This window comes from Ceratotherium simum, chromosome 35 (genome assembly GCF_057802395.1).
Source record: "Ceratotherium simum simum isolate JZ-2026a chromosome 35, ASM5780239v1, whole genome shotgun sequence".
NCBI lineage: Eukaryota > Metazoa > Chordata > Mammalia > Perissodactyla > Rhinocerotidae > Ceratotherium > Ceratotherium simum.
The window spans coordinates 670117-685384 of NC_141934.1; the positions used below are offsets into that span (position 1 = coordinate 670117).

Genomic DNA, 15268 nt, shown 5'->3' on the forward strand with positions numbered 1-15268 from the left:
AAGTGGCTGAAACTGGAGGGGTGCCCCACGCAGCGAGGGGCAGGCTCTGAGGAGCAAAGTGGCCTCACCAGCACGAGGAAGACCCGTCCTGACCACCTGAGACCAGTCCCCTTCTTAGCGGCGGCCGTAGGAGGGTTCCCAGATGCTCCTGCCTACAGCCCCCCTGCTAGAGGGGCAGGAGTCAGGAGAGCAGGTGGTGGCAGGGAAATGACAGTGGCAAGTGACGAGACCAGAGGCGTCTGCAGCAGCTCTGGGGACAGCCCTGCAATAGCTTCATGCACAGTGACTGGCCGTCCAGCTCTCCTGACCAGGTGCCCGCTGTGGTCTAGGTGCCCGCTGTGGCCACGAACAGGCAGGGAGGGCTGGGGCGTCAGAGCAAAGGAGGTGGACACACTCGGCACTCCAGTGGCCCACTCCCACCTCAGCTGAGATGCCCTCCTGCCTCTGCAGCTCTGCACCCTGCAGGCTTTCCCAGGAGAAGGGCCGAAGGGGAGAGCTTTCAGAATGGCAGCTGCACCTTGAGGAAGCTGCTTGTTCTTCTTAGTCCCTGTAAGACTTTACTTGCTGTTATCAGAAGAGTGATTATTTGCACGGAAGTGGCTGCCTCTATATTTGCTGCAGCCCAACAGCCACGCTCGCAGGGCTCCGAATTCCCACCTCCACCTGACCAGGGAGGAGGTGGGCGGCCTTTCAGAGGAACACGGACACCACCCGTGGCCCACGGTGCAGGGACACAGGAGTCCCAGCACACTAAGGCCGACAGGGAAGGGACCTGTGTCCCAGCCAGTGACCTGAGTCCACCAGGCTGTCCCTTACCACAGAGGGAGGGCCAAGGGGGGTTGACCCTGCAACAAAGAGCCTGCTGTGCCCTCCAGGGCATGTACTGCCTGGTGCAGCGGGCAGCCTGGGGAAGCCTGAGAGGGACGGCCTCCTCCCAGCAAAGCCTTCAACGGCCCTGCTCTCCAGCACCACTTTCACTGTGTGAGGATGTCACAAAAGAAGCTGTCCTGGGGAAGAATCTAGAAAACACGTTCTGGCATAAAGGGTGGGTTCAGAAATGGGAAAAAAAAATGGAGAGAGGAATTTTGGCTAGGGTTACAAAGAGAAGGTGGCAAAGAGAAGGGAGGGGTACCCATCCTGGAAGGGGAGGGCCGCTGTGGGGAGGGGCTTGGGGACTGGAGACTGAGGAGCTGGTCCTGATATGCAAGGACTCCTAGGGCAGGTGGGGGCTTGGCTGTCTTCACAGCAAGACGCCAGCACCCAGAGCGGCTCCGGGCCCCAGCAAGCACACATAGACATGTGGCTGAGAAAATGATGTGTCCTGGGGCCGGCCCCGTGGCTTAGCGGTTAAGTGCGCGCGCTCTGATGCTGGCGGCCCGGGTTCGGATCCCGGGAGCGCCCCGAGGCACCACTTCTCCGTCCAACGCGAGGCCGAGTCCCACGTACAGCAACTAGAAGGATGTGAACCTATGACGTACAACTATCTACTGGGGCTTTGGGGGGAAGAACTGAATAAATAAAATCTTTAAAAAAAAAAAAGAAAATGATGTGTCCTCACGCCCGGCCCCATCTAATGGCAGGTGCAAGCTCCTGCTCGTGCCTCCCAGGCAGAGGCCTTCCACTGAGACGTGTCCCCACTTCAGAGATGCTGAAATGTGAGGAAAACCCGGGCATCTCAGAATCGCTGACCGGGTGACACCCCTCCCGCGTCCCTGACGGAGGTCTGTGTGGCAGGACCGGCCAGGCAGCTGCAGGAGCCGAGGGGAGATGTGGTGGCGGCCACTGGAAGAAGAGGATTAAGTGCCTACTTAATGCACTTTATGCACAATCGAAAGCTGATAGGTAAAGGATGTCGACGGTGCCATTCCTCCTTATAATTAAGAAGATAATTTAATTACTGCTATTTAAACCTAAGCTTCTCCCCCTCGTGAGCTGCTTTTAACAAAATACCTTTGGTTCTGGTGTTTCCCACATGCAGACCTGGCAGCAGTTAAATGGAGACTCCGGGACTCCAAAGTCTCATCTTGTGAAGCCATCTGGTTTGAAGGAGTACAACAAGCAGGAAAGGGAATCAAATCAAAGGCCCAATTTGTGTTTTTTTAAATACAGAAAGTGTGCGAGGTAGGGCAGGAGACACCCTGCTCCCTCCCAGGCCTCTGTGCCTTGGCTGCCCTTGGCAGGACGCAGAGGCGGCTCTGAGGACTGAGGGAGGTCAGGAGGGAGGTATGTGGCATCAGGATGGTGCCCATGCATCAAATGTGCCCAAATGCAGATGCCCACAGGGGTCTGAATCACAGTGTTAATGGGAAACTGAGGCATGGGGCCTGTGAAACCCAGGGCGCGTACTTTCCCTCATGCCCAGTTCCAAGTTGGATCGCACTCCTGCCAACACTGGAATCACCCCTCTCGTCCTAGAAGAAGCTCCTCGGCCCCACCCTCCCTGCCTCCACCCGCAGGCGGCTCCACTGGCTCTGCCCACGGCATCTGTGCCCATGGGATCCTCCGGTGTGTGGGCACTTGGATCTGCAGCACACCTGGAGAGCAGCACCTCACGCTCGCCCACCCGCCCTCCGACGGACGGGTCCCACACACTCCGTGGACTTCCCCAGCAGGAGGGAAGCGGGGCTGGAGCCCACCACCAGCAGGGCCCCCCTCCCTCTGCAACTCCAGGCTTGAGGCACCACCAAATAGACTGCTCTCATCCATCCCGCAGCCGGGTCTCAGTGCGTGGCCTCTGCACCCCAGCGCTTCCCTGGGAGGCTGTATAACCAGCCTCTCAAAAGTGTCTGCCGCCAGAGGCCATGCCCACGTCTGCCTGAGCCCTACAGCCCAGCAGGCGTACTTGTTTGTCCCCGTAAAGGCATGCGGTGTCACCAGCTCCACTGCAGCAGCAGTGCAGGGGCAGGATCCATTCCAGAGCACCAGCCATGAGACTGAGAAAGACCCTGTGTTCAGTGGGGAAGTTAAGAGTTCCTACGTCTCGGCTTTTGGGGACACTCAGATAAGAGGAGGCAGCACTTGGCAAGTCCTCCAAAAACGCGGGTCGTTTGTGTTGGGAGACACTTAAAGGGCCGTGCCAAGTTCCCAGCATCCCTGGGACTGGACCTTCACGTCCAGAGCTAAGGAAGGGGTGTGGCAGGCTCAGGGAGCCAGGCTGCCGGGGGATCGTCGAACCGCATCCTTGGGCTCCCAGACCCCTGATGTGGGACCCAAAGGGATGAAGAAGGCAGTGGACAGGCCCCACCCCTCCTCCACTGAGTCATACGTTGGGTGTCCATTGTCTTTTTTTTTTTTTAAAGATTATTATTTTTTTTTTTAAGGATTTTATTTATTTATTTTTCCCCCCAAAGCCCCAGTAGATAGTTGTATGTCATAGCTGCACATCCTTCTAGTTGCTGTATGTGGGACGCAGCCTCAGCATGGCCGGAGATGCGGTGCGTCGGTGCTCCCCCGGGATCCGAACCCCGGGCCGCCAGCAGTGGAGCGCGCGTACTTAACCGCTAAGCCAGGGGGCCGGCCCTCCATTGTCTTTTGAAGAGCGAGGATTGAAGAATCTGGGCCCCTAGACCAGATCTTTGAGTCCCTTCTAGTCCAAGCTCATGTCCTCCCAGGTCCTGGCAGCTGGACACCCAGAGACAGGCGAGGGGAGCAGAACAGGGCCTCTGGGCCAACTGGGGAACCTGAGGAAGGCGCTGGGGGAGGCGAGCAGCAGAGGGGTGAGCCCGTGATGAGGAAGGTCGGACGGGACTGAGCCCCGCACCGCTCCGCGGCTCACAGAAGGGGCAGGCCAGGCGTGTTCCAAGAGGAGCCCAAAGTGAGGGAACTGGGAGCGGGAGGGAGAGGATGGTCACAGCAAGGCGGGACAGCCGCCTCACAGGGAAGGAGGGACTATCCAGGGGCAGTGGCCACACAGCGCCTGCAGCTGGGGGTGCTCGCCAAGCCCTTGTTTCAGGAACGAGTGACCATGACAAGGCCCAGTGCCTTTCTGAATGCGGAGCTCCCAGCAGAAGCTGGGTGACCTGAGACAGCCCTTCCCTCGCCTCCCCCCAGGATGAAAGGCAGGGTGACAGCAGCCTAGTGAGGAGACGCAGGGCCCGCACACAGCAGGCTGCCCAGAGGAGCAGAGCATCGCAGCATCCACCCTAAACAACCACGGGCTCTCGCAGGGAACTGGACGCTGGTCAGCACTAAGGAGAACTGACCAGCGAGCAGCAGCAGAGGCCAGCCTCAGAACACCGTGGAGCAGAAACAGCTGGCCCATGTGCCCCGCCACACGACCCAGCGTGCGAGGAGTCGTTAGCTCGACAAACTCATCTGTGGGGGCGGAAGGGAGAAAACCGTGTTTTGGGGGGCTGTTGCCCAGCGCAGGGCGAGCCCTCAGCCGCAGCGTCCAGCAGGCTGACCGCAGCACATGCACCGTCTGCCTTGGGGATGCAGCCAGTGAGCAAATGAATGTTCAATTTTATTCTATTTTCATGCATTAGCACATAAGTGGCCCTCTATGGCTAGTGGCCGCCATGTGGGACAGCAGCGTGGCCCCCGTCCCGCGCGGAGAAGACTGCGGGAGGGCACACGGGCATAAGAGGCCCGTGCACACAGCTGCATCCTCGCATCTGCACCACCATTAGCTCAGAGGAGAGCTTCTCCTCACCTTAGCTTTGAACAAAACCAAAACAGAACTCTCTCCCACGGCGGTCACTTATCACCCTGTGCCCCGCCCCCACGGCCTGGGTGGTGAACGTGTGCAGAGGGAGAGGGAGGCCTGAGAGTCACAGTGGGCCCTGGAGGGGTGCCCAGTGCCCGCAGGGGAGCCATCACTGCTGCAAGCTCCCAGGACAGGGGGGCTGCGGGTGCATTTGTGGTGCAAATGAGAAACAGGCTGCCCCAAGCAGGGAGCCCACTGGCGCATGTGGCGCACCCAGAAGGAGAGCTACAGTGGGGGGTGGATGGTGTCCGTCTGGGATGGGGTGGCCAGAGCGGCCCTTAGAAGAGTGTGCCTGAAGCTGTGTCCACGGGGCCTGCTGGCCGCTCAGGCAGACGCTGCAAGAGTCTTCATGCCCTGGCACTAGGTGCTGTTTGAGGCTTTCAGGGGGCCCTGGCTCCAGAGCTCATCCTTCAGCAGCCTTGGTCACCTGCTCCCTTCCGAGACCTGCCTCATGGGAATGGTTCCTGCCGTCCAACTGCTAAGCCCTCGGTCACTTCACGCCACCAGGACGAACATATCTGGGAAGAAAGTGTCCAGTCCAGGGTGGACATATGGAAACGTGCCCTCAGAGAGGTGGCACCAGGCTGCCGCCTCCGCGTGGCAGCGATTGCCACTAACCCACAAGGACAGGCACGGAAGGGGGACAGAACCTCAGCCACTTGTATTTCCTGTTCATCTCACGTCCAAGTTCGCAGCCTTGATGTTGACCTGCTGTCCGCTTTTCCCGCCTGGACTCAGGAAGGGCGGGATCAGAGGTCTCCTCTGGCCCCACCCTGGTGTTGAGCTGGTGGGGAGAGGTCCCTCAGCACCTGGCCTGGGAAAGTGCTTCCCAGACAGGTTTCCAGATGACTCGTGACACTGTCATTGTGCCCCTGTGCGGGTCACTCTGTGGGGACACTCATAGCGGTAAAGTCAACAAACAGGGGAAAGCGCAGGCCTGGGCGAGGGCCAGCCAGGGGAAATGCTGGAAGGGCAGAACTGCCTGTTTCTGTCTTTCCGATCAGTCAGGCTTCTCCCCGACCCGGCCCCCACCTGACAGTGCCCGCGTGACTGTCATTCCCAGTTTCTGCGGAAGAGCACGCAGGACAGGCGTCAGTCCTGAAAACAGGCAGGGGCGCAGGGCCGCGTCAGAGATGAGGGACAACTGCTGCAAAACGGCCAGATGCACACCTGGGGCTGGGGCAGAGCCAGGGCCCCACCGCGGCGGGGGGGGGGGGGGGGGGGGGCGCCCTGGGATGAAGCGGCAAGGTGGAGTTAGGAAGGCGGGCAGGGGGACAGGGCTTGGAGGGGCTGGAGGGGGCAGTGGGAGCGAACCCGGGTGCGGAGCGCTGCAGGGGCGGGGAGCAACTGAGAGAGGCCTGGTGGGAACCTGCTCTGGGCAGCGAGGAGGGGCCCGGGAGGAGGCGCTCCGAAATCCCTGCAGTGCTCCTGCTCTGCAGGGACCCGACCTGCGGCCCTCGGGGACTGGGGCTGGGGTTGCCAAGCCAACTGGACGCGCTCTCCCCGAGACCCCCACCGACCTAACTGGACGCAAATAAATGGACACGCAGGCAGCTTCCAAAAGAGGCGAAACCGTTTATCAAGTCGGCACCGGCTTGGTATCTCCAGTATCTACAAATATCTACACGTATCTACACTGCCTGCAGACGGGGCTCCTGCAGACGGGGCTCTCGGGTCGTCTACACTGCAGCTGCCGGCGGGCCAGGGCGACGCAGTTTCTCGGAGAACAATAAATACACTTCCTTCCGCCGCTGACCGGCGCTTTGGCACTGGCGGGGGAACCCCGGGCCCCGGGGAGGGACCCGCGGTGGCTCGCGGACTGGGGAGCCGGACACTTCGATGGCTCTCGGGGCTGGAGGGCGCAAGACCCCGACAGCTTTGAGGCAGGGGAAGGGGAGCCCGCGGTGGCCCCAGGGCTGGGGAGCATGTTCTCTGACGGCCCCCGGGCGGCGGGGGCCCGGTTATCTGGGGCAGTAGTCGTAGGAGCCGGGCGGCGCGGCCCCGGCCGACGAGTACATGTTGGCGGCCGCAGCCGCGGCGGCGGCGGCGGCGGCGGCGGCGGCGGCGGGGCTCACGGCGGGGTGGTGGTGGGGGTGGGGGTGGTGGTGATGGTGCGGGTGCGCGTGCGGGTGGTAGCTGTGGCCCCGCAGGCCGGGCAGCGGGTAGGGCGCCGGCCGGCTCTTGGCCCCGAGGTAGTGGTCGTAGGCAGCGGCCGGGTACTTGTAGGGGTGGTGGTGCAGCGGCTCCGACGCGCCGGGCGCCTCCAGGCGCAGCTCCGGGTGTGGAGGGCTGGGCCGGCCTGCGGGCGCTCCGGGCAGCGGGACGAGGCCGCCGGCGCCCCCGGCCCCGGGCAGCGCGGGGCTCAGCACCCGCGCCAGCAGCTGCGGCGGGTGCGCCGGGTCCCCGAGCGAGGCTGGCCCGCCCGCGTCGCGCTCGAATTCTCGGCGAGCCTCGGCCGCGTCTGCAGGGAGGGCCGAGGGGTGAGCGCGGCCCGCCGGGACCGCAGAGGGGACCCGCTAGGGCCCGCCAACCCTGGAGGGGAGGAGGCGCCAGGCCGCGCTCGGGCGCTCCCGCCCCTTCTCTCGGAACCTGCCCGAGACCCGGGCCCTCCCCAGAGGCCCGCGCCCCTCAGCGGGCGGCAGCGGCGGGCGGGGCGCAGCCGTCGGCCGGGCGGGCGAGTGCGCGCTTGCCCGCCGCCACGGCCGTTGTGCAACCGGCGCGAAGGCCGCGAGCGCTCCGGAGGCGAGGCGAGGCCGGGCGCGGCCGCCTGCCTGGGGCGGAGCGCGCGCAGTGCCGCGGCCCGGATCCCACGACTCCAGCCCTACCTTTCTCCGCACCGTTGGGCGGCGTGGGGGAGGCCACGGGGTTCCGCGAGCGCGCGAAGGCGCTCATAAGCGGCAGCGCGCCGGGCCGGTGGTTCCGGGGCCTGCGGGAGGGAAGCGGGCGGCGGGTCAAGGGGCGCGCGGCCAGGGCCCGGGCGCTCGAGGTCTCCTCGGAAGACACTCACCAGTCCTCAGGATCGCAGTCTCGGAAGCCTTTGGCGAAGGGGTTGCTGGCGATCTTGAGCTGCGTGATCTGCGGAGAAGCGGGCATTGAGCAGGCCGCGCGCACCCGAGCCCTGCGCTGGGGGCTACCGGGCATCGGGGAGGGGAGGGGGGCGTCGGAGGACTCTCCCAGGAAGGGCTCCTCTCCTCTCCGTGGACAAGAACCAGCCCCACTACTCCCTTCCCCACGGAGGTGGGACCTCTCTCCTGCCGCCAGGGGTCTGGGGAGCCTTCTTTCTCGCTAAGGAACTCTCTTGGTGGCCCCAAGAGATTGGGATGGAGACCCCGCGCCTGGCTGGGACGGGAATGTGGTCACCTCCACCCCCACCCGCAGTGGCCGGGAGCGGAGGGGCGCCCTAGGAATCTGGGTAAACCGCGGATCAGGCCCCTGATGGGGAGTTTCCGGAATGGTTTGGAAAACAAACTTTCAGGCCAAAGTGACAGTTGCTGCTTGAGAGGTCAATCTCATAGGAGGCTGGGCCGGCCTGCAGCAGAGGGGAGCCGACTGCTGGAGGCCTGGGGGGGGGGGGTGCTGTCTCCAGGTTGTGTTCCACCCAGATCCACAGCTTGCGGGTCCAAACCTCCTGTCCCCCAGGCTGCGACGGAAAATTGCACCCCTTCCCAGAAGTGTTGCATTTGCCCGTCCCCAGGGCCTCACCCGGTGGTTCTGGTAGGCAGTGACGGCGGTGAAGCGCGTCTCCTCAAACACAAAGGTTTTGAAGTTCTCCTCAGCGTATTTCTCGCTATCTTTTCGGGGGTCCACATAGACAATGTGGAAGCGGGGCTGGTATCTGTGCATGGAGTTGAGAATAATCTGGAAGACAAGGGGGCAAGGTTGCAGCTGGGAAATGGGCCAAGGTAGTGGCCACAGGCAGTGAACTTCCCAGAGAACTCGTCAAAACCCTTAACTCCCGAAATGAAGCCCAGCTATGGGGCCCAGCGGAGGCTGCGACCAACTGGGGACCTCTGGGAAAGATGCTCTGAAGAGCAAAGGGTCTGGGCTTAGACTCTTTCCTTAGCTCCTGGAGAACTCCTGTGGGCCTGCAGTGGGCAGGCGGCTGCAGGCAGAGTTCAGGCCGGCAGGAAAGCAGCATCACCAAGCCGGATTCCGCAAAGCCTCCTGCCCTACCCCCACACACGGCCCCATCCTTTCCAGCTAAAAGGCCAGGAGTGGGGTGAGGGGAGCAGGCTGACCCCCTCTCCCAGGCCCGAGGCCCACCAGTCCCTGTGAGCCCCTGACCGAGGGGCAGCCTGTCCCTCATCCACACCCCGAGCCGCCCCAGCCCTGCCTCTGGCTCTGGCCAGCAAGGACGCAGAGGGCCTGGACTGCGACAGTGCTGCAGCCTGGGGAGGGGGTGTCGCTCACGTGGCCATTGTCGTCCAGCAGGTTGTTGGTCAGCTTGAGCTTGTCGAAGGACACAATTTGCTTCATCCACTGTGCACCCTTGGCGGGCGAGTCAGGGTGGTAGTGTACGCGGCCTGGCGTGGCGGGGTCCGCCTTCCCGGCCACCAGCCAGGAGGAGCTGTGGAAGGCGTACCTGGGGCGGCACAGAGCAGGGGTCCTGCCACGTTGGGGTGAACGAGTAAACCCCGCAAGTGCCTCTGACGGCTTTTCGCTATCGGTGTCACATGGGCTGGGAGCTCGCAGCTTTTCAGAGGGGATCGTGGAGAAAACAGAAAACTCTCTCCAGTCCCAAATACAAGAAGCAGGAAGCCTGCACCGAGGGAGGAGACTGGGCTTCTGGCGCCACATTTCGCTGCATGCGGGTCCACCCACTCTGGGCTTCCCCGCTGGCCTCCTGTGTTGCCTGCGCGGCGGGAGCCCGAGTTTGGCCGCCGGCGGCCTCAGGCGCAGGGCGGTCCACGTTTTCTTTATTAATTGCTGTTAATTGTCCCCGCGGCTGAGGCCCGCCCTGCACAATCTCTCCCGGCCACCCCACCTTTCCTGCCCGGCCGGGGCCCAGCGCGCCTGGGGGATGGGGGAAGGGGACAAGGTGCCCACGCTCACCTCGTGGGAGAGGGAGACACGAAGAAAGGCAGGGGCTGTGTGCGAGGGGCCTGCCCACCTCAGGCCAAGTCGGCCCAGCGGGAATGGGAGCTGTCTCAGGCCTACACCTGGGGCGGGGGGATCCCAGCCTCCTGAGGAGAGTTCCGGAGAACCGCAGCCAGTGGGGTGTGTAGGAATGGGGTCCAACGGGGGTGGGGAGGGAGCAGGTCTTGCTGGCGAGGGTGCCTGGGACCACCCGGTCACTGCTGTTGTGAGCCACCCTGGGAGGCATCACCAGGCAGGGACCCCCAGGTCCTGCTGGGCACTCACCGGTAGCGCTTGTCGTCCACCGGCACGAAGTCCATGAGAAGCATGTAGTCGGCCATGGGGTCCATGCCGAAGAGCTTCACTTGGAACGTGGGGAACATGCGCCTGTGGGCGGTGGGCCTTGGGTCACCTCAGGCGGGGGAAGGCAGGGCCACCCCACCTTGACCAGCCAGGACGGCGGCCTCCCTGCCAGCTGCTCCATTCGGTGGCCTGGCCCCTCCAGCGCATCTCTCCTCACTCAGCTGCTCTAACCCAACTGGGCCCCTACCCGGCCACAGGCAAGTGGAGCGCCAGGGCAGCCCCCTGCCCGCTTTCCTGAAACACAAAAATGGCTAACACAGCGCTACAGCCGCGCCTCCATGCCCCAACCTTGGCCTGGAGATTCTTCCGCCACTTTTGCCTGCGCAGACCCGGCCTAGCAACTGCCGATTCCGATTCCTGGCTGTCCCGTCCGGAGCTAGTCCTGGCCGGCAACACCAGAGCAGCAGGACTCCCGGGCCCAGAGACGCTCAGCCCTCGCTCGGCAGGGCCTCCCCCAGCTCCGTCTAAACGATCGACCTAAGCTCCTGCTCGGCGAGCAAAGTGAAACCGGGGCAGTCTGTGTGCTTCCGAGGAGTCCCAGTGGCCCAGTGGGGTCCGCAGCTGCTCCCCAATCCCTCCAGGGAGGCCGAGGCCTTTGACCCCCCGCCCTGACTCTGCCAGGGCTCTCTGCCTGCCTCCTGACCAATGCTGAGTCTCCCCACCTTCCTTGGGGACACAGGCGAGTTCCCACACTCCCCACCATAACCCCAAGACGCAGCTGCTCAGGGCAGACTTGGCTTGTGCCCGCGTGGTCCCCTCACTCTCCGCTTCCCTGGACTCTGACTCAGTAACTGATCTAGGCTCCTGAAAGGACATTCTGCGGCTCCGGTGGGCCGCTGGCGGGAGCCGGCCCTGTCCTGACTGTCCTGACGGCACAGCAGAGGGTCCTGGAGGACAGCAGGAGGCTTGGCCCCCACCTGCCCTACCCACTGCTTCCTACAACTCCCTGTGGATACTGGGCAGAACAGATGCCACGGTGCCGGCCCTCCTGGACAGGCCTGCCACCCCCTCCCCACCTCTGAAGGCTGGAGGGTGCTGCAGTATGCTGGCTCCTGGGGTGAAGCGTGGCCACTGCCAAGGCCCTTGCTGGGCTGGCCTGGGCTGGAGGCTGGGGTGCAGTCCTCGGGGGGGCCGTGTGCCCATGGACAGCAAGGAGGGCCTGGAGAAGACCAACGAGCTGGAGCCGAGCACAGGCCCCAGAGTCCCCAGGGAGGACAGCCAAGGCAGGGAAGCAGAAACCTCACACAGGCTCTGCAAACAGGCCCTGAGCCCCCCTTGGTTGTGCAGACACGGAGCTGGTGTCTCCGTGTGTACATTAGACACAGCCCAGCACCCGCCTTTGTCTCCTGGTCAAATTGGTTGCATCGAAAAACTTGTTCACCTTCTCTCTGCGCCCTTAAAACAAATACAGGCCAATCGGAAGGCGGTGGGTCCCAGCGGCAGAGCCAGGCCCCACAATCGCCTGAAATTTAGGCCTCAGAAAACTGAATAGCAGCTTCCACCGAACAGACCACAGTGTTTTTAAGGGTCTTAATTCTTTCCTAAAACTTGCAGACAATTGCTGGGATGCTCCTCTTTATCCAGCCCGGATGGACTGAACTAGGGAACCGAAGAGGAGTGCTTCCTTGGAGGTGGGATCCGGCAGGAGCCTGCTGGTTGGGAGGCCCCTCGGAGACGGCTGCCTTCCCCCCCGCCGGGTGAGCCAGAGTCAGATCTGCTTCCCCGCGCCACGGCGTCCTGGGCCACGGGTCAGGCGGGCCGGTCCCGCTCGGCTTCTCTCCGCCGGCCTTCCTGGGCCGCCCCGCCGTCCCCTCCCGCCTGGCGCGCCTGTCGGCTGTCGCTGGAGCCGGGACCGCGGAGTGAAAGAGCTGGCCGCGCCGAGAGGGGCCCGCAGGTGGCCGGGCCGCGCCCCCCACCCCGCTTCTCCGCCCCACTCTCTGGGATCGGACCGAGGCGCGCTGCCCGAGACCGGCGACACGTGGGGAGGGTCGCGGGGGGGGGGGAGGGGGGCGCCCTGACCTGCCAGCCTTGGTGACGATCATCTCGGTGCCCAGCTGATTGAACTCGTCCCACAGCGCCTTCATCTCCAGCTGCACGCTCACGCTGGCCACCTTCGCGTTCTTCTTCACCGGCGCCTTGGCGGCGGCCGCGCAGCTGGCCCCGGGGCCCTCGGGCTCGGCGGCGGCGCTGGTGGCGGCCCCGGCGGCCCGCGCGAACGGGTAGGCGTGCGGCGGCGGCGGGCCCGGGGCGCCCGGGGCGGCGGCGGCGCCCGGGTCGTAGCGCGGCGGCGGCGGCGGCGGCGGCGGGGGCTCGCGCGGGCCGTACGGGTCGGCGCCCGGCGACGCGGCGCCCGGGAAGGCCCCCGCGGCCCCCAGGCTGCTCAGGCTGCTGGCCGTGAAGGCTGCAACGTCGCAGAAGTGCGAGAGCTGCGTGAGCCACGGGCTGGACACGGCGGAGATCATGACCCGCGGGCGCCGCGCCGCCCCGCCGCCGAGGTGAGCGCTGCCCCGCGCCCCGGGCCGAGTGGCGGGCGCTGCGCCGCGCTGCGCCCCGGGCCGCGCCGCCCCACACCGCGGGCGGCCCCGCGGAGGCGCCCCGCCCCGCCCCCCCCCGCGCCCCCGCCGCCTAGACAATGGCTTGCCTCCCCTCCCCCGTCCTCGCCCCTACCCTCCCCCTCGAGGCCCCCTGCCCGCCCGCCCGCCGCGGCGCGCTGGGCCCGGGCCCCCCGACTGCCCGGACCGGCTCCCCGGAGCGCCCGGCCGCCCGCGCCCCTCACTCTGCCGCCCTCCCGCGTTGCACTGCTCCTCTCTCTCCCCGGCTCTTTCTTCGAGTCATTTCTTTACCTTTGTCTTCCTCGTTTAAACTTTCCCTCCCAATCACGTTTCCTCCTTCTACTACCTCCTTCGTTTCCCTTATTTCTGTTGTATTTTCCGTCTCTTCCTCTTTTCCTGTCCCCCTCCTTCCTTTCCACTTTATTTTTCATCACTCTCTTGTCTTTCTTTTTCGTCTGCTTTTTCCCTTTGATTTCTGTGTGCCCTTCTCTCTCATTCATGGTTTTTTCTTATTTAAAAATAAAAATAAAAACTGAAGCCTTTCTCTAAGTTTTTCTTTCTTTAATGACTTTACTTTCTGTCTTAAATTTTCCTTTGCTCTCTCCTTGTTCGCTCGCTCTCCTCTTTCGTTCTCGATCTCTTTCTTTCTTTTCTATCTTTCTCCTCTTTCCTGTTTTCCTCTTTCCTGTTTTCCCTTCCGGTGCTCTGCGTTTCCCACTCCTTTTCCTCCCCGCTGCCCTCACCGCTTGCTCTCTCCTTTTCCCGTGTTCCCTGACTCGACGTCCCCTCTCGGGCGAGCTCTCAGCCACCTCTGCCGCCTCTCTCTGGTCCTTCCCTCCTCTCCGTCCCAGCTCCACAGACCTCTCTGGCCTGTGTCTAGCTGAGTGCGGGTGTCTACAGCTGGGTCCCCAGGCTGGGGGGTGCACAGGCTTTGGGCAGGATGCCCTCCCTTCTTCTTTGCCCCCAGTCAATGCTGGAAGCCTGGAGCCTGCCTGCCAGAGCTCCCTCCACCCACTCTGCATCTGGGCCCTGCCTACCCTCTTTGCTTGGGCCCCACGGCGGCCGCGGCAGGGGGTCTGCCGGGCGGGTCGGTGTAGAAGGAGCAGGGTGGCTCACCTTCCATGTCCCTGGTGACGGTGCTGAAGTGCATCCCGGCCGGGGATCCCAGCAGCCGGCGGAGCTTCACCCGCTTGGAGGACCCGGGGCCCAGGCGAGCGGTGCACACCGAGGTCTCCGCTGCAACCAGAGAGGTGATGCTGAACGCGCTGGCCCGGGGAGACAGCGGGCTCTGCGCGTCCATAGGCGCCCGGCGGCCTGGCCGACACCGCCTCCGACTGAGTGCACCCAGCCGCACTGAAGCCGGCCCAACCCACGGGACCCGGGGGCGGGGGCCTGTGGTGCCACTCACAGCCATCGGCCCCAGGCCCAGGGGATTATGGCGTCACAGCCCCCCACTCCGGGCCAGTGGCAGCCGAGGGGCCCAGACGGGTGGAGCACCCTGCGAGTACAGGCCCTCTTGATTTTCAAAGCTCCCTCTGCTTCCAGGGACCTCTGTGACCAGCGCCCCTCCAACATCCCGCCGCTCCAGAGGAGACCAGGGTTCCCTCTGTACGATGAAGCCACCGTCAGCTTCTAAAGCCCCGGAGGAGAGGCGGATACAACACTGGGAGCGCCCAGCCCCAGCCCATAGCAGTGGGGCACCGATGAAGCACCACCAGGCCGCCTGGGCCCTGCCCTGTCCCTGCCCTCGGCCCCTCCCGCTGCCTCCTCCCTGGCTGCCCCTGCACCTGGGTGAGAAGAGGGCAGTTCGGGCTCCGGCACTGGCCACAGGCGGACAACCCCAGGGCCGTGGCGTCGTCCTTTCCTCGGCGCAGCGAGACAGGACCCAGCCCAGCAAACACCCCCCTCAGACCCCTTTGGTTGGCTCACTGTCGTGGCTGGGGACCCCAAGCAGAGGGCCGCCGCCCAGGCCGCACAGCTCGGGAGCCCGAGCGTCACGCGCACCCTCGAGCACCGCCCGCCTCTGGCCAGGACGCTTATACATCCGGAGGGTGGGCAGTGCCCGCTCCTCCGACCTCCCCGCGCACCCGGCCAGGCGCAGGGAGGGCCGGGGGCGGGGCCTGGACTGGCCGAGAGAGCCGAGGACACATCGGAGGAGTTCAGGCCACCAGGTCGGGTAGTGTGCTGCCCCTCACTTGCCACCCACCCGGCAGCCAGCCTGCCCGCCTGGGAAGGCCCTGCTGCCACGGTGCCCAGCTAGGCCCGGCAGAGAGAGGCAAGGCTCGCCGCAAGGATTCAAGGCCTCTAGGCCCAGGCATTCTGGACACTAAGGCCTGACTTGGCCTGCGGCGTCCCCCACCTACTGCCTCTGGGGCCTCCTCTGACCAGTTTGGGGCATCCTTGGCCTTCCCGTGCAGAGTCTCTCCAGCAGGGCGTCCAGCATCCTTGCCTCCCAGGAGTCTCTCTGGCCCTGCACTAAGGCTCTGGCAGGCAGGGCTTTCATTTCCAAGGCCTCTCCGTGTGCAACCATGTTGTAGGCCGTCGCTTCTGCCTGCCTGGATGGGGGTGGGAG

The 15268-nt window shown here is 64.4% G+C and overlaps 1 protein-coding gene across 2 annotated transcripts; it reads right to left on the reverse strand.

Moving 5' to 3' along the window:
* Nucleotides 1-6266: 6266 nt before the first annotated feature.
* On the reverse strand, nt 6267-13996 carry TBX1 (T-box transcription factor 1). 2 transcript variants are annotated; one of them, XM_087423602.1, is made up of 8 exons: nt 13813-13996; nt 12164-12545; nt 10067-10168; nt 9116-9287; nt 8408-8563; nt 7713-7780; nt 7531-7631; nt 6267-7166 (listed from the first exon to the last, which is right to left on the reverse strand). In XM_087423602.1, the coding sequence occupies exons 1-8, from the start codon at nt 13994-13996 to the stop codon at nt 6667-6669; spliced, it is 1665 nt and encodes a 554-aa protein (XP_087279728.1). In that variant the 3' UTR covers nt 6267-6666. The 2 variants fall into 2 exon arrangements, with proteins under 2 accessions (XP_087279728.1, XP_087279727.1); XM_087423601.1 differs by lacking the exon at nt 13813-13996 and having other exon boundaries at nt 12164-12606.
* Between the last annotated feature and the right edge of the window lie 1272 nt (nt 13997-15268).

Coding starts and splice junctions, on each gene's coding strand:
- TBX1 (XM_087423602.1), bottom strand. CDS start 13,996: ATGGACGCGCAGAGCCCGCTGTCTCCCCGGGCCAGCGCGTTCAGCATC. Junction 10,169..12,163: donor ATCGTCACCAAGGCTGGCAG/GTCAGGGCGCCC, acceptor CACCGCCCACAG/GCGCATGTTCCCCACGTTCC. Junction 8,564..9,115: donor TGCTGGACGACAATGGCCAC/GTGAGCGACACC, acceptor CTTGTCTTCCAG/ATTATTCTCAACTCCATGCA.